At 39.8% G+C, this 18,290-nt stretch overlaps 1 protein-coding gene across 3 annotated transcripts; it reads left to right on the top strand.

The window, feature by feature from the left end:
- Positions 1-29: 29 nt before the first annotated feature.
- On the top strand, positions 30-17,453 carry DNAL1 (dynein axonemal light chain 1). 3 transcript variants are annotated; one of them, XM_076344714.1, is made up of 8 exons: positions 30-187; positions 3,034-3,072; positions 6,080-6,189; positions 6,859-6,914; positions 9,717-9,772; positions 11,003-11,129; positions 11,594-11,686; positions 14,203-17,453. In XM_076344714.1, exons 1-8 carry the CDS (start codon positions 35-37, stop codon positions 14,247-14,249), a joined length of 681 nt encoding a protein of 226 aa, XP_076200829.1. In that variant the 5' UTR covers positions 30-34; the 3' UTR covers positions 14,250-17,453. The 3 variants fall into 3 exon arrangements, with proteins under 3 accessions (XP_076200829.1, XP_076200828.1, XP_076200827.1); XM_076344713.1 differs by having other exon boundaries at positions 11,543-11,686; XM_076344712.1 differs by having other exon boundaries at positions 11,540-11,686.
- The last annotated feature ends 837 nt before the right edge of the window (positions 17,454-18,290 follow it).

Raw genomic sequence — 18,290 nt, 5'->3', positions numbered from 1 at the left:
TGCGTCGCGGGCCGTCCCCTACGCGACTTCCGGGATGGGACTGTCTCTGTGGCAGCGCATCTCTATGGTCGCCAGGTGTGGTTGCCTTCGTGCTCGCCCCCCCGCCCCGACGTGTCAGTGGCGCTGCGCATGCGCGGGAGGCGGCTGTGCCGTAGCAACCGGAGCGTTAACGGTAGCAACGGCAATGGTGGGTCCTTTCAGTGCCGGCACGGGCACGCGGGCGCCTGGCGGGGGGGGGCGCTGGGCCTGCAAGGGTGGCGGCCGGCCTAGGGGCTGCTGGGGAGGCGAGGGGCTTGGGGAGAGGCTGAGCCGGGGCGTCCCCGGGACCTGGCGGCGGCGGCGGATGGGGGGGGGACACACGACGGCCGGGGCCTGCTCCGGGATGGGGGGGGGCTGGTGCCGCTCCCCTGGCGCGGCGAGGCGGAAGGGGTCGGGGGGGGGTGTTAGGGACGTCCCCTCACGGCTGCCCCCAGGCAGTCCCCGGGGGCCGGCTGTGGCAGTGCCGCCGCCCCGGTGCTGCGTGAGCGGCAGCGCGGAGCCGAGCTGGTCTCTGGCGCCGAGCATAAGCTGGCTAGAAGGCAGCCCGGTGCTCGGGGCGTTGGCTGAGGCGGGGGAGTTGTGGCCTGTTAACTGTGCCATGCCATGGGATTTCAAGGATAGATGGAAGTAGTGGGGAGTCTGGGATGCCATCATATAAAAAACTGAGCTAGTACGTGTTTTCAAGGCAGCAGTATCTGCGACTGCTGCAGTGATTAGCTTGGTATCTGTTGCTGTGCGATTCTGACTTGCTCTATTTAACATACAAATAAATGTTTGCAAATGAAGGCAAAGTGTCACTGTTTTACTTTTTCTTGGGGGTCTGAATTTTATAAATACTCCGTGTCCAACAGCCATGGTTTTTTTGGAAAAAATATTTCTTTTGTTACAACTTTTATATGTGCAGGGATTTTTTTTTCCCCCTTAAGGTATTAATATTTCTTGTTCCTGCCATGTTGATGGTGACTCTTCAGGGTGACAATTTCAGCTATTGATCACTTGGCATTTTGAATATTTTAAGTAATATGACTTTCTTTAGTCTAAATACGTGTAGGAAATTGTTCAATATGCAGGTAGAGGAACCCTGAAAATAGGCTTCTCAGAGGGAGGTTTCCCTTAAGTCACCTCCCTTGGCAGAAGATACTACGATTTATCTACAGAAATTTCAAGTGCACTTCAAAGAAAATGAAATCCCTGATACATGTTCTCCAGATAACCCGCTACACTGATTTTCATATTTCCACCAAATCGGATATTACAACAGGAGAGACAAGTCAGCAGAGGTCAGGGAAGAAGCTGCTCCTTGTGCTCATGGGGATCACTAGCTTTAAAGTCCAATCTGGTTTTAGGCGTGAGTTTGAAACAGAAGCAGGCGCTGGTCATGTAAATCCGTTTCTGTCTTCAACATGAGCGACCGAGATCATGTACCCGAATGCCGTAACAATCGGCTACCATAATTATGAAAAATGCAATGAAGTTCCTGTCCAAAAAAACTGATTAACTGGAAGCCAGTTGTTTTTGCTGGCACACTGGTAGCTGTTAATTGGGTTTCATGAGGCTGTCGGAGTGGGAACTAGGGACGTGATCATCTGAACAGGAGGAGGTCGTGCAGGTGTTTATCTGCAGCAGACACCAAGGAGGTACCGCCATGGCACAAGTTTCCCAGGTCATCTGCAATGGGACCTAGAGCTAGCTACCACATGGTAGGATAAAAAAACAGGATTAAAACGAATGCCTGTCAGTGGGCGGAAGCAGCTGGAACATCTGAGGATGCTCAGTGATGTACGTCTAAATGAAGGTATATATTGATATTTGAGATGCATGCTCAGACTCCTTGGTATTGCTGGGTCTTAGACTGCTGCTGGGTGTTCAGTGGCTGTAGCCATTCTTTTATATGCAGCTGCCTTGACTGTTGTCTTTTACCGTTGGGTCCAGAGTTTCCAGTGGTCTAGAGTAAAGTACCCAACGCTAAAGCTCTGTGACCGAGGTGATTGACTGTAAGATTTTGCGTGGAAGTTAGTTTGTTGGTTTTAACTTTTACAGTCGTTTTTTTGGTATCTGATTACCTGCAAGGCTGCTTCTATGCACATGTGGTAGTGCTACACTTAAGAGCAATAGAGATGCCCGAACTAGAGTCCTCCTGTTTTTGTAGAAAGGAGGCTGTTGATCAGTTTTTGCGAAGATTGGTCTCTGAAACCTTTTTAATCTGAAAGACATCTTGGAATATGTTTAATGTTTAGGATACATCAGAGTTTCTCTATGTACTACTGATTTGGATATCATCGTGTGGTTTTGATAAGACTCTGATGTGAGGCAGAAAAGTTGGAGTTAGTGACAACAGAAAGTTGGTCAGTGGGTCAATCCTTAAAAAGCCTTGTACAGCAGCTCTCAGATTTTTCCTAACTGAATAATACATGTTTTCACATCGCATGATGTGACTCGACATAAAACGATGGGAGAAAAACAAATATAAACAATCCAGATAGCTCTTGATTTTTGGCAAGATGTACCTTATTTTCCTCAGTGAATCTTAAGAGGCTGTATCATTCTGTCTACTCACAGACTTGCTTTCAGACAGGAAGTTGCTAATGCACAGTAATAGAAAGTGTGGGGTTTTAAGAGCATTAGACCACATTTTTCAGTGCAGTAACTTCTTATGTCTTTGAATTTAATTGAATTTCACCATCAAAGCTAACAAGCAGTGTCCCAAACGCATGCTCCACACGGGGCAGAGAGTAAGATCAGGAAGATAACGTCCTTGCTTGAAGCCAATTGATTGCTTCTGAAAATGCTACCAAGTACCCCAGAAAATAAAATTACAGGACACTGAGGGGTTCCAGCTTCTTAGACTCAGCTGGAGGAAGATAATACAGGAAAGCGGTAGAAGGGGGTAAACAAGCAGGATAGGGAGAGAGAAGGGAGAGGAGATAGGTTTGCAGTGAACAAGCCAACTAAAAATTTGCAATGAATATTCATTTAAATTTGTTTCATTTTTAGGCAAAAGCAACAACTATCAAAGAAGCTCTAGCCAAATGGGTAAGTACTAGAACAGTATCTAGCTGCTTTGCAGTACTCCATGGCATGGGTTTTGACTCTATTCAGCTAAATTTATTTGTCAAACTTATTGTAAGAAATATGTTTGCTTGAAACATCTGCTATAAGAAGTTTCACAAAGTAAAAATATTATTATTATTATTATTATTATTATTATTATTATTATTATTATTATTATTGAAGTATAATACATTCTGTTGGACTTTGTGTTCTTGTTAAATTGGTATGGCTGGTAAAGGTAAGTCTGTTTTGCTCTCCTGCCTTGTTCTGCTGAATATGTGTTGATAGAAGGCCTGAGGCTACAAAGAGATTTAAAGTTGGGGATGTCTTATGTTCTAATGATGCTCTGTTCATTTTACCTAAGTGTAGTCCTTCCCACAGAATAAACAAGTATGAAATTCTCACTGTACTGAAGTCAGCGAAACTTCTACTATTGTCTTTTAACACATGGGCCCTCATACTGTGCAAAGCTTAACTCAGAGTGAGTTTCTTGCTTGTTTTTCTTCTTGGAAGTACTGTGTTAATACAGACGGTCACTTGGGGCGGTGACTGACCTGGTCTTGGAGCCTTCTAGAAAGCTGTTTGTTGGCAAGGATGCAGATGTAATTTCAAATGATGATACAGGATGCTCTGGGGTCAGGTTCACAGTCCAGTAAAACCAGTGAGAACCTTTCCCCAGTCGCAGTGAATTTTAGATTAGGACACAGATGTGCTGTTGGGTATACGTGCACTCTCCCGCTAATTCTGGCCAGCTGCTAGAGCAAGAGTTTATAAATGTTTTGGTCTCTAGAAGATCTGGATGTGAGGCAGTGTGGGCAGGTACAGTTGAAAGCCAGAAGATCTGTACTGTCAGCTCAAGGTACTAGTCTGTGATTGAAGACTGCTTCCTTTTTGAATTTTATCATTGTTTAGTACCTTCAGTATTTCAGGGTTTTTTCAGTTATGTTGGTATATCCCACAAACTTCACTCCTGCTCTCCTAATAAGAACTAGAATGCAACAACTTGCAGCCATTAGCATTACTAGAGGTGTGAACTGAGTATTAAAAAATTTTGCTTTTCCTCCCTCGCTCTTTCTGCTCTCCAAAACCACAGCTCCATGTTTCCTATTAAAGATTTATTTTCCATTTGCTCCTATGTCACACGTCTCTTAGAGATAATAGACCTGTGTCAGTGAGTTTCCATAAATGTTAGGCATGAAGTGCTGAATTTGCTTTTCTGTTCATGTTATTGGGGGTGGGTCTAAATCTTCCTTTTACCACTCTTAATCTGGGTCCATGTGACTTGTAAAATTGGATCTGGTGGTGTGTTGCATTCCGGATGTTTTTCTTCCCTCTGACATACGGGTTTACCTATGCCCTACAGTCAGGTGACATTAGTTAAATCAAAGCAAGTTTAACTTAGCAAACGCGTAACCTGTTCTTAAAAAAGTGTCTGTCCTACCTGTGGTCTCTCTGGGGCTTATTGTAGTTGTTCAGCTGACCTTTCTTCTGGAAGTGCGTGGCTACCAGGATTAATTTTCTTCCTGCAAGTGCTCACTGCTGGCCACAGTCTGTGTTGGAAGCTCTCTCCCTTTCATGTTTTTAAGAAAAAAAGTATTTTTATTTGTTGGTATAAACTGGTCGATTATAAACCGAGTATAAATGCAAATAGATACAATGCTGTTCTTAGAAAAGAAAATGGAAGTTTCACATTTATATAGTGACTTAGTTTGAACACATTCACTGTATTCTAGCAAAACATCTGACATGCTTATTTGCTAAATCGCTAATCATGAGTAAAAATATTATCACACTGAATTTGGACAGAAACTGCAATACAAATAAATGCACGAGACAACATGCTATTTTTTATTAAATGAAGTTGCCTGAAGTATTTTGGGTACATAAGAGAGAAAATAATGTTATCAAAACCTGATCTTGTGCTGTGGGATTCTTGAAGACTTCTGGGATGCAATTCATTTCATTGAAAAGTAGCCATATAAACCGGGCCAGACCTCAGCTATCTCACTTTTCAGCAGCTGTGTAAAAATGGGGGAGAAAACAAGAGTTCTTGTTTTGAAAGCGCCGAGTAGATTTCTCCTTTGTTAATGGACCTCCAGTCCTCCCACTGCAGCTGAGTGAATTGACAAAATGCTCCCTTTGTGATGTCAGGGAGGCAGCTGTCAAAACTGGTGGTACTACCTAAATAGATACTTGTTCCAAGTGTTTAGTCAATAATTGCCATCACTTCAGAATTTTAAAAGATTAAATAGACTACATTTTTTAATAAACCCAAATGCTGAAGTTATGACCATTTTTCTAAAGCTCTGAGCTTTATAAAGTATTTAATCTAGAAAATTATCAACCTAGATTGTAAATAGGAAATTTGTGTTTTGCTGTATTTTCTAAAGTGTGAAATCTTCCCCCTCTCTTTTTTAACAGATAATTAGAATTTTTTTTTTTTCTTAGATTCTTAACTCTGTGAATCTGTTGAGGTTCTCCCCCAAAACGCACTCCCCCGTGTTCAGTTTGTGTTGTGAGTTAGGTGTGAGTTCCAAGTTTTCTGGGTGAAGTGGGAAGAGGATTTTTCTGTCAGAGCTTTTAAGAATCAGCATCTGCTACAGACTGGCCCTAGTTGAGGCTCCTATATGTCAGTCCTCATGGAAGTACCTTCATTCCGAATTTTAAACTTCCATCTATTTTCCATTTCTTTACAGCAGAGGACCCCGTAGTTAAATTGCTCAAGTGTAACACAGCTTTTAAAAAAAGCATATGTAATGTGTAAGTTCTTTTAATATCTTGAAAATAAGCTAGCGTTTCCCTCTTTATGCTATACCAGCAGAAATCTTGATAAACCGTATTAAAAATGCTTTCTTTTTTCAGTAATACCTTTTAGTAGTATATTGGAATTACTTCTATAGTAATTACTTTTATAGTAATTTTTTAGTATAGTAATTTTTAGTAATTGCATGTAGCAGTGAGCATCTTCTTCACCTTCTTTTTTCTTTAGGAAGAAAAAAATGGCCAGAAGGCTTCAGAGGCAAAGGAGGTGAAACTGTACGGTCAGATTCCTCCTGTAGAGAGGATGGATGAATCTCTCTCCACGCTTGTTAACTGCGAGTAAGTTCAGTTAAAAACAAATTGGAAACCAAACATTCTCTTCAATTTTTATTAATTTTCAGTTTTTCTGCTGTCCACTGTGCAAATATGTATTTACTATGTTTAAGTGTGGCCTTCAAAGCAGCAGCTTTCTCTTCTTCTCAGCTAAGCTTCTCTTTCCACACACAGTTCCACTTTTTAGTTAGAAGAACCGTCACTTAACTGAGAAGATGTTAGGGAAGATTCTATATTGATATTTGCCCCCAGAAAACTGGTATATTGTTTATTGGTATATAAATACAGGTCCACGTTTGGAGTCTATCAGCTAACTGGCACATTTATGATCCATTCCAAAATTTATGCAAAAACAAAGGAGACCTAACCAGGACTTTCAGAAGGAAATTAGAGCCATTTCAGAAATAAATGTCCATGCATTTGTTAAGGCTACGCATAAAAAGATAATCCAATATGTCATGTAAGTAACTCGTGGTACTTTCCCAGAAGCTAAATAAAGTTGCAGAAGTCTTGAAGGTTTGAGGATATTTTGAGTCTGTTTAGACATCCAGTTAGTTTACCATCTGATGAGAGAAGAATAGACAATTATTTCTAATGCAGTGGTGTTTGGATGTTGAACTCTTCTGATATAGTGATCCCTTGTATACTGTGAATTGATTATTCTTGCTTTTAAAGGAAACTGTCGCTGTCTACAAACTGCATTGAAAGAATCGCCAACTTGAACAGCCTAAGTAAGTGACAAGCCAGTGATCGATTATGTTTGTTTTCTAGTTGCTTGGATAGGACGTACACCATAATTTGTTATATGCATCCAGCTTTATACCTGTTCTTATCCTTTTTAATTCCTTCCTCTTAGAAAATTACAAGTGACCTTTAAAATTATCAGTCTTACCGGAGAATGCATGTTTAGCAATAATGGTGTATTAAAGCACGTATCACTGTGCACTAGCCTTGGCAGTTGTCTCACTGTGCAAGTTTAAAAAAAATCCATTCAGGAAAGCACCTTTGTAACTTCCAGTGGGCCTGAGTTGTGATATTCAAAACCTAATCAGTTCTAGAGTGATTTAATGACCAATTTCCACGCTCGTGATGGAGACAAGTCTGCAGTTCAACAACTCTGTAATTGTGGTGTTGGTTGGAGCGAGGTTGGAGTGTTGTAGATCTGGATGGAAAAACACCATTCCACTTTGCAGAGGATTTGGATATACTTGGTTTGATTTCGTTCTTACTTGAAAGGGGCGTGCCATCTGTCTAGAAGTGGAACTGAACTTTTATTTTGTGGGCAGCTGTCTATGACACTTTGAAACTCATTGGCTTACTGACTTTAGGACAGCAGTCTTAATCGTCTGCCCTCAAGACTTTGACTCTGTGGCATGAGGCTGGCAAAGAGCTGCAGGTTTTGGGCTGGGGCTTCCAGGCTTTTCTGTCCCCATCAAATTGCCAGGCAGACAGACAAGGAACCTGGAATCCCATCCTCTCCAACTACGCACCAATGGGGCTGTCAAGGAGCTTGATGAACTTACTTGTTTCATAATATGCTCAGACTTCAACAAATTTGCAAATGCTAATCAGGGAAAAAATATTCCTGTAGTCTTTCCAAATAACTGTACTGTAGTATTTCAATTTGTAACTCTGTCATAAGCAAAAAATAATGAGGCAGTTATATATAAAAGTGAACCCAATGAATTTTTTTAGAGGGATAAAACATTAAAAGCCTTTAAAGCATCTTAAATATTTATATTAATAAAATGTAGAATCAAAACATCCAGTCTGTACCAAATATTTGATCCCAAAGGCAGACAAACTAGAACTACATGCTCTGTCTCTTAGAAGTACAGAATATGAGGAACTCAGCATCTCTATTGGCTTCTGTGAAAGAGAGAGAAAGCAGTGCTTTTAGCTATGAAAAACAATAATTATTACATATTTGCTTTTGTTTATTGCAGAGAGGAAGCTGAGAAATCTTTTTAAGCATCTACACTCTTTTCAGACAGAAAAGATTAGTATTAAATGTATACACCTGATATTGTAGTTATGTTGAGTAGATAATTCTGTGTAAAGGATCACACCCCTGTATCCGTACATGTGAGTAAGATGTTTTAGATGACAGCAACAAGTGTTAGTTTTGGTTTTAGAGAGTGTAAATGTTCCATGAGGGAGATCTTTCTCCCTTTAAAATATAGAATATCTCAGAATAAGAATAATAAAAAACAGTAACAGCAGTTAGAAACAATTTTAAGGCATGGCTTTTTAAGCAATCTGTCATTTTTTTTATTTGTAAGTATCCTCTCATTTCTTACAAATTTCAAAAGCTAGTGCAAACTTACAATGTATAAATGTGAGTTACAGAGAGAATAGCTGGCTAGACCAAAAGGCCATCTCCCAGTGCTCTCCTGTGGATGGGGATTCTTAGGGATATTCTGGAGAATATTAGCTGTAGTAGGCTTTAGACTTACTGATTGTGATTCTACATTTTTTAAGCATGGTCATGTATTAAGCTGTTGTGTTTAAAAAGAAAAAGAATTCTCATTGTACCTCAACTTTTTAATGAAAACTAATCTTCCTGTTTTAGAATATTTGCCAGGTGTGGTTTTATCAGATGTGGTTTCATCACTGCATTTCTTGAGACAGAACATACAACTACCTATTCTAGATCAGCTTTGAATCTTCATCTGTAGCAATCTCTAGCCACTACATGTGCTGTCTGTGGAGTATCTGTGGCTACTTGGCTGGAACTTTCATTGGTCTTGCTATTAATTACTGTACCATGTATTTTCAATCATAATGCATACAAGAGCAAAACAAGATCATTAAGTATTTCATCCTTAATGCAGTTAAGAAGAAGTGTTAAAATATTCATGAAAGGTATAGATCCAAAGTTAACCCAGCTACATGCTGCAACTCAGTTTGCTTATTTACACCTGCAAGAAAGCTTGTGTGAAAAATGAAAATGAGTTATACAAGAAGACTGCTATTTTGTGATAGCTTTGAGTTACACTAGTATTACACTAAACCCCAGCAAGAACAGCTCACTTGGAAAGGAATTTTGTCTGGCTGCTAGACCGAGTTGAAATGTCTTTCATCAGACTTCTGTAAGGCAGCTTTATATGCTGCCTTTATTATAGAAATCAAATCTACTGCCTTAAAATAAGATTGGAACTACTTTTGCCTGGAGAAGAAGGGGTATGAACTATGTAAGATCAAAACTAGCAAGTTAGCAGTCAGAGTTCAGGTGCAAGGTGAAATAATAATTTTTACTGAGTATTTATCTGGACTGAATTTCAATTAGGTAACCTACACATGAGCAGCTTTGTATTCATGAGCGTGTTTCTGAGCTGTCCACTCCATCCATTCCTGATGATCTGTGTAGGTCAGGAGGTTTTGTTTCTGTTACGTCATTCTTTCTTAAGACGGCCTGTTCAGAGTGCAGTTTGTTTGTAAGTAGAATATGGCGTTTTACCTGACTTACAGCGTCTTCTTATATTTAAAAAAAACCCTTTTATTAACCATAAACTTTCTTTTGTCTATTACAGAAAATTTGAGGATTCTCTCTTTGGGAAGAAATAACATAAAGAACTTGAATGGATTGGTATGCACTTCTTAGTATCAATTCTTCGCTAACAAAATGAAGTGCTGTCTAGAATGTGGGATAATTCCCCTATGTTCATAAAAGTCTTCGCTGAACTTACGTCATTGCCTAACTATTAATTTTCTCCTTTCAGTATGATCTGTTCACATTGCTTCTGAATTTTTAGATAGTCTTTCTCTTTTTTTTTGTTGTTTAAACATTCTTCATGTTTGGAGATTCTTCAGGGCTAATTTACTACATAAAAGGATTTTAGAAAGAGGGATTTCGTTGTCTTTGACAAAGATGAGCAGAACTTCTATTTGAAAACTGCTGTCTGTCTGTAAAGCCCTTTGAATTCCACTGGCTTTACATGAAAATAATTCCTGCAGACTTTTTGCATGAGGAATTTTCTACCTGAAGATACTTAGGCTATGCTTCTTTACTACAAATATTGGCAGTCCTATGAACACACACTTCATGAGAGTCTGTCCTTTTTATGTTAACTGGCACCCGCAGCAATATGGCTTTAGGGGAGAAGATGGTGGCAGGACTAAATCTACCAGGTAGGGGAAAATTCGTTGAGGAAAAAATTGGATCAATTTTGTTACATTTGAATTAAGGGCAGAAGAACTTCTTTTCAATCAACTTCTTTTAATGAATATAGAAATTCTTTTCTTCCTCAAGAGATACTGTATGTTTCTCCCACAGAATGTTTCTCTTCAAAGCTATTCCCACCTTCAGAGATGCCATATCTCTTAAGTGTGAAATGCAGAGTTATTTGTAATGGCTGGTTTAAAAAAACCTCTCTTCTGAGAGAATTATGAAAGGAACTTCTGGCCAACAGGTACAAACATACATGCACCTGAAATGAGTCATTCCCTCATATTGTATAACCCCCCCTCTAACGTAGTTGTTGAATTGCATTCACTTCATGTATACTTGCAGAGCACAAGCAGCCAAATTTGTCTCCTCTGCCCCTATGCCTTAAGAACAACTACTCCAGCCAGCTATTCTTGTCTTATTCTAATATTGTGATTTGTGTCCTCCTAAGTGTATTTCAGATCCTTTGCTCTTAATTCACTCAAATACACGAGTATTTGTCATGCATAATTAGGGACCTGCTTAAAAAGAAATGAGGACCAATATACCTTAGTATTTTCTCACATGAGGTGACCTGTAGGGGGTGAAGAGAGAATCTGAAGATAAGGAAGACATAATTCCGCTTACCTGAGTAGTCCTGTCATTTTCCAGGAGGCAGTTGCAGATACTTTAGAGGAGCTGTGGATCTCATACAACTTCATTGAGAAACTGAGGGGTATCCGTGTAATGAAGAAGCTGAAGGTTCTTTATATGTCAAATAATTTGGTGAAAGACTGGGGTAAGCCACGCCTCTCTATTCTGTAACTTCTCCTGTAGTATGGTGAATGCATGAGTTAAGTCACCAAGTAAAAAATAGTTCTGTATGTTACAGGGCTTTAAGTCTCACTGATAAGCCTGCAGACATGTGCTGAATGCCTAAATATCCACTCATGCAAGAGAGTAAAAATAGTTAGAATATTGAATTTAACTTCTAAGTCCAAGGGAGTTTGTGCTTTGAATCATCTTTCTCGGACTTCTTTTAAAATGCGTATCTGTTCTTTAACCTGATACCAGTTCAAGCTCAAGCAGTCCCTATCCTGTTGCATCCCATGCTATTTATGTTTGCACTGAGTTTGAAAGGAAGGTTTGGTGCAGATGTACTTTCCATGTTCCACAACCTGGTTGGTGTTTTCACCTTTGTGGTTGCAGCAGAGTTTGTGAGACTGGCAGAGCTGCCATTACTAGAGGATCTGGTGTTTGTAGGCAATCCACTACAAGAGAAGTACGCCTCTGATCAGAAGAACAATTGGATTGAAGAAGCAACCAAACGGGTACCCAAGCTGAAAAAGCTGGATGGTGAGTTTGGGGCATGAGGCAATTGGTGTGAGTTAACAGCTTAATATAAAGACAACCATAGGGAAATGAATCATAACCTCAGAAACTCATCTGTGTGCCCATGTAAAATTCCTCCCTCCTCTCTTCGGAGTTATTCAGAAGTAGGCTAACTTCTGGCAGCTGAATTTTGCAGCCCTGGGCACAGGATCTTCTGAAAGTGTTTGGATTTCGGAGTATTAAGTCCAAGCGGTCTTGCAGCCCACAGCTGGGCTTTGCTCTTGAAGTTACCCAGTCAAATAGTTTTAGCACATAACTAATAGGGAACTGAAACATACTGGTTTGAAGTTCTTTTGTGGAGTTCACATGTTGACTTGTGTAACTATATAGTTAAGTGTTTAGCATTAAGTAAGTTAACAAGACTTTCATCTGCCTTGTTGAATTACAGTTTTCCCAGCAAATTTGATTTACAGTTTTCCCCAACAAAAGAGGGTGACATGGGGGAATGGGGATAGACAGGGGTATGTTCTGTTTTGCTGCTGGTGCAGGGGCAAGTTTTCAAAACTTCATGCAAGTTTCCTAAATGCCTGAATATCCCTCTCTTGTCACTGCACTAAGCCTCAATTTTTAAGCTCTCCTCTCCTTTTTGTCAGTGATACGAAAATATATTAAAGCATGTCCTGATTAGTGACTAAAAGTGAGATAATTTTTAAATCTATTGTTAAAGATGTTAATTTCTGTTAATGGAGATGTTAGCTGTTCACTGTTATCTGCTCTTCACTAAAGCAATGAAGAGGAGAGCAGGACTGGTAACACTAATAAGGAGTCAGAGTAGCAGCGGGGAAGGTACGAGTGTAGGGATGGCAACAAGAGGACAGCATCGGTACAGGGAGCAATGGATGGGAAGTCAAAGCCAGATCAGCTGAAGTAGTAAGAATTCTTGGGAAGTGGAAGCCTGGTGAGAGAAGTGTACTGCTATGAAGGATGGCAAGCAATAGTCCATTTGCTGTTGTAGTAGAAAACATTTTGAGAGTGAAATAAAAAATGGAATAGGGCAAGTATCTGTACGGGCAGAGTAACCTTGTTAGTATAAGGTTAGACCCTTAGTTTCTTAAGCATTCCCGCAGCTGGGAGCAATGGACAGCTCTGAATTAGGCAGATACATTTCCTATGCAATGTAGAAAGAGAGGAGGATATTTGAGAATATCATCTAAATGATAGAATGTTGAGCAAAAGAGGTCAGAAATGCTGTAACTGGCCGTAAGTTCTTGCCATTACACTGTCCCAGGATCCTGTTATGCTTGTGTACTATATGTGAGATGACTAATATAGGGACCTTAAAATTATTGAAATGGTTGAAGACCTTCTGGACAAAAATAAGCACTGAAGATCTCTTTCAGCAGGTAGGTGTCTCCTTTCTGTTAGTTCCTGTGCCAGGAACCCTGCTCAGCAGTTAGGTGCCTAAAGCACAAAAGAAACCAGGCTCTGGTGGTTTTATTTTCCGTTTCCTACCTGTGAAAAAAGAAACGCAGCACCCCAACCTTACAGTAAGCAAAGGGCTCTCACCACAAAGTCTCACCATAGTTCAAGTCTCTGCCTCAGGCTGAGCAAAGCACCAGTATGACCCAGTTCCCATTACCCAGGTGACAGCGCAGGTAAATGAACATATACCTTCACGCCCCTGCTGTTCTTGTACTAGTCATTTAGGCATGTATTTGATTGTGCTGTTTCAGCATGCTGTGAGCTTACCCGTACCATTGGGTTTTGCTACTGTGGGGAAAATTTATAACTTGATAAATCTTTTTTTGGGGCTGTTGACATTTCAGCTTATTTTAAATTCATGAACACACCACTGTGAGGTGGTGTGAACCCTGCAGACTGCCACAATCTGAGGTGCCCTTGCTCAACATGGCAGTTAAAAAGTGATTTATTTTTTTTAAAGTACCCAAGGGGTAGGTATAGACTATGACTCCACTGTGCACTGCAGCTTTATTCCATGACATCCAAGTTATCCCTAAGAGATGTGACCATATTGCTTCTTGGATCCACATTAATATAATTGTATTTTGTAGTCTCGACACCCTAGTTAGGTATCATTGAGGAGGTATCCTATACTAACTTGGTCACGTATGTCGTGGAAATGGCAGCACAAAGTAGAGGCCCAACAAGAGAAGGGTGATGTGCTAGTTGGTTGTTAGTTGAACTGACATGGTGCATCTCCCAGTGACCAAGTTAGGCTGAGCTTTGTAGGTCCTGCTTTAGTACCTTTTTTTATTCCCTGTTACCCAAGAAGTTGGAAAAACATCCAACAGACGATCTCATCAGTTGAAGGCTTTTCTAGTTAAGAGCAGTTCAGGTATGTAGAAGTTCATGTCAGTTAGAAGCAGTGGCAGGAAATAAAACTCTTTCCTCTTTCTGCTAGTCCGACTCTTTCTGCCAGTCCAGATTAGCTTTCAGGTATATCAGCATTAACTATATCTTTCTCTGCATAATCTATTTGTAAATCTTTGCAGATTTTTTTCTCTCTTTTTTTCTCTTAGGTATCCTAGTTATTAAACAAGAAGAAGATGAAGAAGGAGCAAACTGATGACACTTTCTTGTTGGGTATTTAATTATTTAAGTAACTCCAGATAGCTCAGCACATAGAACTTTTGTATAAATGTTTGTTTTGAAGAAAATCTTTGGGCAATTTTTAAAAGACCATCTTATCTCCACAGTCTGTCACCCAAAGAGTTAGTTACCAAAATTTGGGCACACCAATTTTGTCAAGCTTATGACACCTTCTGTAGAGACCAGTGGAGCTGAGTTTATCTGCTGTTTGGCTAGCAAGAGATCTTTACCTAAACTAATACATAGCTATTTTTTAATCCCTGATTAGTGGTGCTTATTATTCACTCTTGGGTTATAATAGAACCATTTTAGCTTGTTAGGTGCAGCTGGCCAACGTTATCATTGGAAACACGGAGGCCAAAACAACAATGTTGTGGTTTAGAGACGTGTTACAGACTTTGTTGTGTTTAATTTTGTCATGGGAATCCCTCAATATTTTAAATATGCAAGTTTGCCTTTTCATCCCCTTAACTGTTACGCCAAACAGGCCCAGCAGTTGTGGACCTGTGCACAAAAAAGGTATTGGTCTGATGATCGCTTGTTACTGGCCTTAAGTTTTGAATTGGGCTTCTTGCATTGGAACTCAACTGCATTGCTTAGAAGGCCGTGTATAACATATATTTATTTATTTTAAAGAGGCAAGGGGAATTCTTTGCATGGTTTCAGTGAGACTAAAATATCTGCTAGCTCTTTTTTTGTCTCTTACTAAGAAATTATTTTCGATTGGAATATGTGGCCTGTTAGCCTACAGCTGGTTCCTAGTTTTGGTTTGGGTCACTGGTGGACATAATCCTTCTCAACTCTGGAATTTTCCTATAACTACGTAGGCTGATACTAATACAGAAACAAACAGTGAACAAAAGACCTGGGTTTGAGGGCAGAAAATTTTGGTTTTGGGGATACTAATTTTTTATGAAAGCACAGATGTAAGCAGTGAGAGAAAGTGTATGTAGTTAGTGGGGAAGGTAAGATGAGATGGAAAGTGAGCATTGGAAGAAAAAAGTATTGAAGACGTACTAAACGTGCTATATTGCAGGGTAACCAGTTTTAGTAAAGCCCCCTTATATGACAGGTAACTATTTTTAGTGAAAAGCATTAAACAGTGATGAAGACATACCTGATTGCACTGTTGGATGCCAATAGTGGGGTTTTTTTCTTCTTCTCTTTAGAGAATAGATCAAGTCACCTGAGTAGATTCTTCTGCAGCTTGTTTTTGGTTTTTTTCAAAAGCTTTTCTTCTAATTCACGGTGCCATCTTTGTTTAAACTAAAATGGCGACAAGTGTACCTGCTGGTTCCAGACCAGGCATAGAAGGGATGGAGGCAGAATGCCACTCTTAATTATTTTGTTTGTGAAGGTGTGGCAGGAGTTGAAATCGTGGAAGTCATGGTCAGAGATAAAAAGGTAGAATTGGCCTAGACAACAGTGGTATTGATCTCAACTCAGTGCCGAAATCTGTGTGTTTGCAGACATTTTCAGAATAGACCATGCAGTGCTCTTGTCATAGCGCTTGGCCACACAGCAAAGCGTTTGAACCTCTGTAGCTGGTGTCTCCTAGCACAACGCCTACAAGTATGGTACGTATGGCTGAGTTGGCACCTCAAATGAAATGCGACAGGAGAGCGAGTGAGCGATGAGCACACAGTCCAATGACAAGTAATCCTGCTGGTTGATTTTTTTTTAATAGCTAAATATGGTCCACGTCTGTACATTTCTGAAGGTTGTGTTCGATACAGCAAATACTCTGGCTATTTTGGGACATTCTGAGAGCAGAATAGAAACTTTAAGTGTTCTGACTATATGGTGATGACTGGAAGAAAACACAGCTCCATTGACAAGATGTGAGGGATAAGAGCAGTTCCTGGCTCTTGTAAGTGACCAATACGGGCTATACATACGGGAATCAGTCCAAGAACTATTGCAGTTGTTGGTAGAGCTGTGTGTATTGTGTGGCCCACTGTCATCAGCTCTTTTCACAGATTAAGAGCACAAATTCTCTATCTCTTTTTTGGGGGCTGCATTATAAATACCACCAAAAAAGGAAAAAAAAATCATTACTGAAGGAATGGGGCATCCAGTCTCAGCACACTTGTAACAGCAGCAAGGGGCACTTACAAGGTTTCCCTTGCCTTTCACCCTTCATGCTGTGATAAATTAGCATATAATTTAAAACCCTTCTGATAAAAACTGTATGTCAATCTCAATGACACAATACAGAAAGAAAAGAATAAACTGTGGCTCTCGGTTGTCAGGAGATGCTTCAGCTCAAAGCTGGGTGGAAGGTTCAGCTGAATGTTGCTTTGCCTGATCAATCATAATTACTCTCAAGAACAAATCCCCCCCCCCCCCCCCCCCGAATTTTTTCTCCTCCAAAATAAGTAAAGTTTTCCTAAATTTTAAAATTTGCACTTTAAAATTATGCACTGGATGTGGTGGAAGTCATACACAGGTGGAAGAATTAAAGCATCTGATTTGCATATTGATGGTGCTACACGATGTCACGTATAAGCTAACAGCGAAGCTCAGCCTGCACGCCCATAGGGAGCGGCTGAGGAAGATGTTGAACGGCTTGTCTCTGCTCTTCCCTATCTCACCACATCCAATGAAGTAGTAAGCACATTATTATTCATGGATGAAAAGAGCACCCATGTAAAACTTGCAAGCCATGTGGAATTCTGCTTTCCCCAGTGAAATTATGGAGGATTAGCATCCACTTTATTCCTTAGAGAAATATCCTAAAATTAAATTAGTGATAGGAAAGAGCTAGGTTTTTTTACTTGCTTGTTAGCACATTGACCTCTCTTCAAAGAGCTGATGTATGCAGTGACTATATTGAGAACTGCTGGAAAAATGTGAGAAGAGACCTGAGAACCAGCAGATTACTCAGGTTACACTAGAAGTAGACTCATCTAGAAAAATCTTCAAGCAAGAGAGCACTTTTAACATCCCCTTTGGCTATCTTTTGTATACAGTAGTTTTGTAGCATGACCAAACTGTTACATTTGCTGTGTTTAAATTATTTAGGCCTATGTTTATAAATGTTCTTCTGTGAAACTTGTTTAAAAATAATATAACATTATTTTATACAAACGTCTTTGGCTGTTGTGTAATGAAATAGTTCAGCTTGTGGAGAGCGTTCAGAAATTAAAATTTGTTCTCATTAAACTTTCCTAGCTGCTCAGGGAGCAATGTATTTATAGTATGTAAATGCTGTTCCTTATTGCCTCTATATTTTAGAATAGAAAATAACTTAGACTTTAAAAATGCTGATATATTGTGATTTTTGTCATCTGATACATAAATATTTTTCAATCTTTTAAGACATTGGCTGTCAGACTTTGTTCTTAGGTCCTAAGAGAAAAGTCTACTACTGCTATATGGGGAAAAAATCCAAGCAAGTTAAATAAATGGCTAGTCTTTCTTCAGTACCAAATTACGAATTCACTTTGAATTTAAGTGCTGTTAACAGCAATATACCATCAATTCCATTAAACCAGGACAAGAGAAGGTTAGCCGATTAATAAACTTCTGTAACAGGAACTTTACCCTTCAATAGACCGTGTCACTGAAATGTAATTTCAAAACTCAGATATAAAGAAAAAGCTTTTTACCCCGCAGTCCACAGCAGTCAATCTCAGTAATGACAAGAATAGCATCCTGCAACGACGGCTGTAATGCTATTTAAAAAACATACAGGGAGTTACTGCAGAATTCCTCACACTACCACTAACTCAAAGCTTACTAATCACTAAAATGCTTTATAAGGTCTCTTTCAGTAGTTGAAGTAACTTCCAGAAGCTTGGGCTTGGATCGACCAGTTAAAAAAGATGAAAACCAAAATGCCCAATACTTGTGACTTTTTTGATCATCCAAAGTTTGTTTGCATGGCTTCACAGTTTTAGTACAAAGTCGTCAGCCTTTAGCACTTTTGCCAGCTGGCTTTGACAGGGAGGCAAATGCATTATTTAAAGCCGTAAACAAACTCGTGGTCTGCTATCTATCTATCTGAAGCAAAGGC

This window comes from Aptenodytes patagonicus, chromosome 7 (genome assembly GCF_965638725.1).
Source record: "Aptenodytes patagonicus chromosome 7, bAptPat1.pri.cur, whole genome shotgun sequence".
NCBI classification, from domain to species: domain Eukaryota; kingdom Metazoa; phylum Chordata; class Aves; order Sphenisciformes; family Spheniscidae; genus Aptenodytes; species Aptenodytes patagonicus.
The sequence above is the reverse complement of the archived record's forward strand: the minus strand, read 5'-3'. Positions and strand labels throughout refer to the sequence as shown.

Coding starts and splice junctions, on each gene's coding strand:
- DNAL1 (XM_076344712.1), top strand. CDS start 35: ATGGGACTGTCTCTGTGGCAGCGCATCTCTATGGTCGCCAGGTGTGGT. Junction 11,130..11,539: donor TAATTTGGTGAAAGACTGGG/GTAAGCCACGCC, acceptor TTGTGGTTGCAG/CAGAGTTTGTGAGACTGGCA. Junction 11,687..14,202: donor CAAGCTGAAAAAGCTGGATG/GTGAGTTTGGGG, acceptor TTTTTCTCTTAG/GTATCCTAGTTATTAAACAA.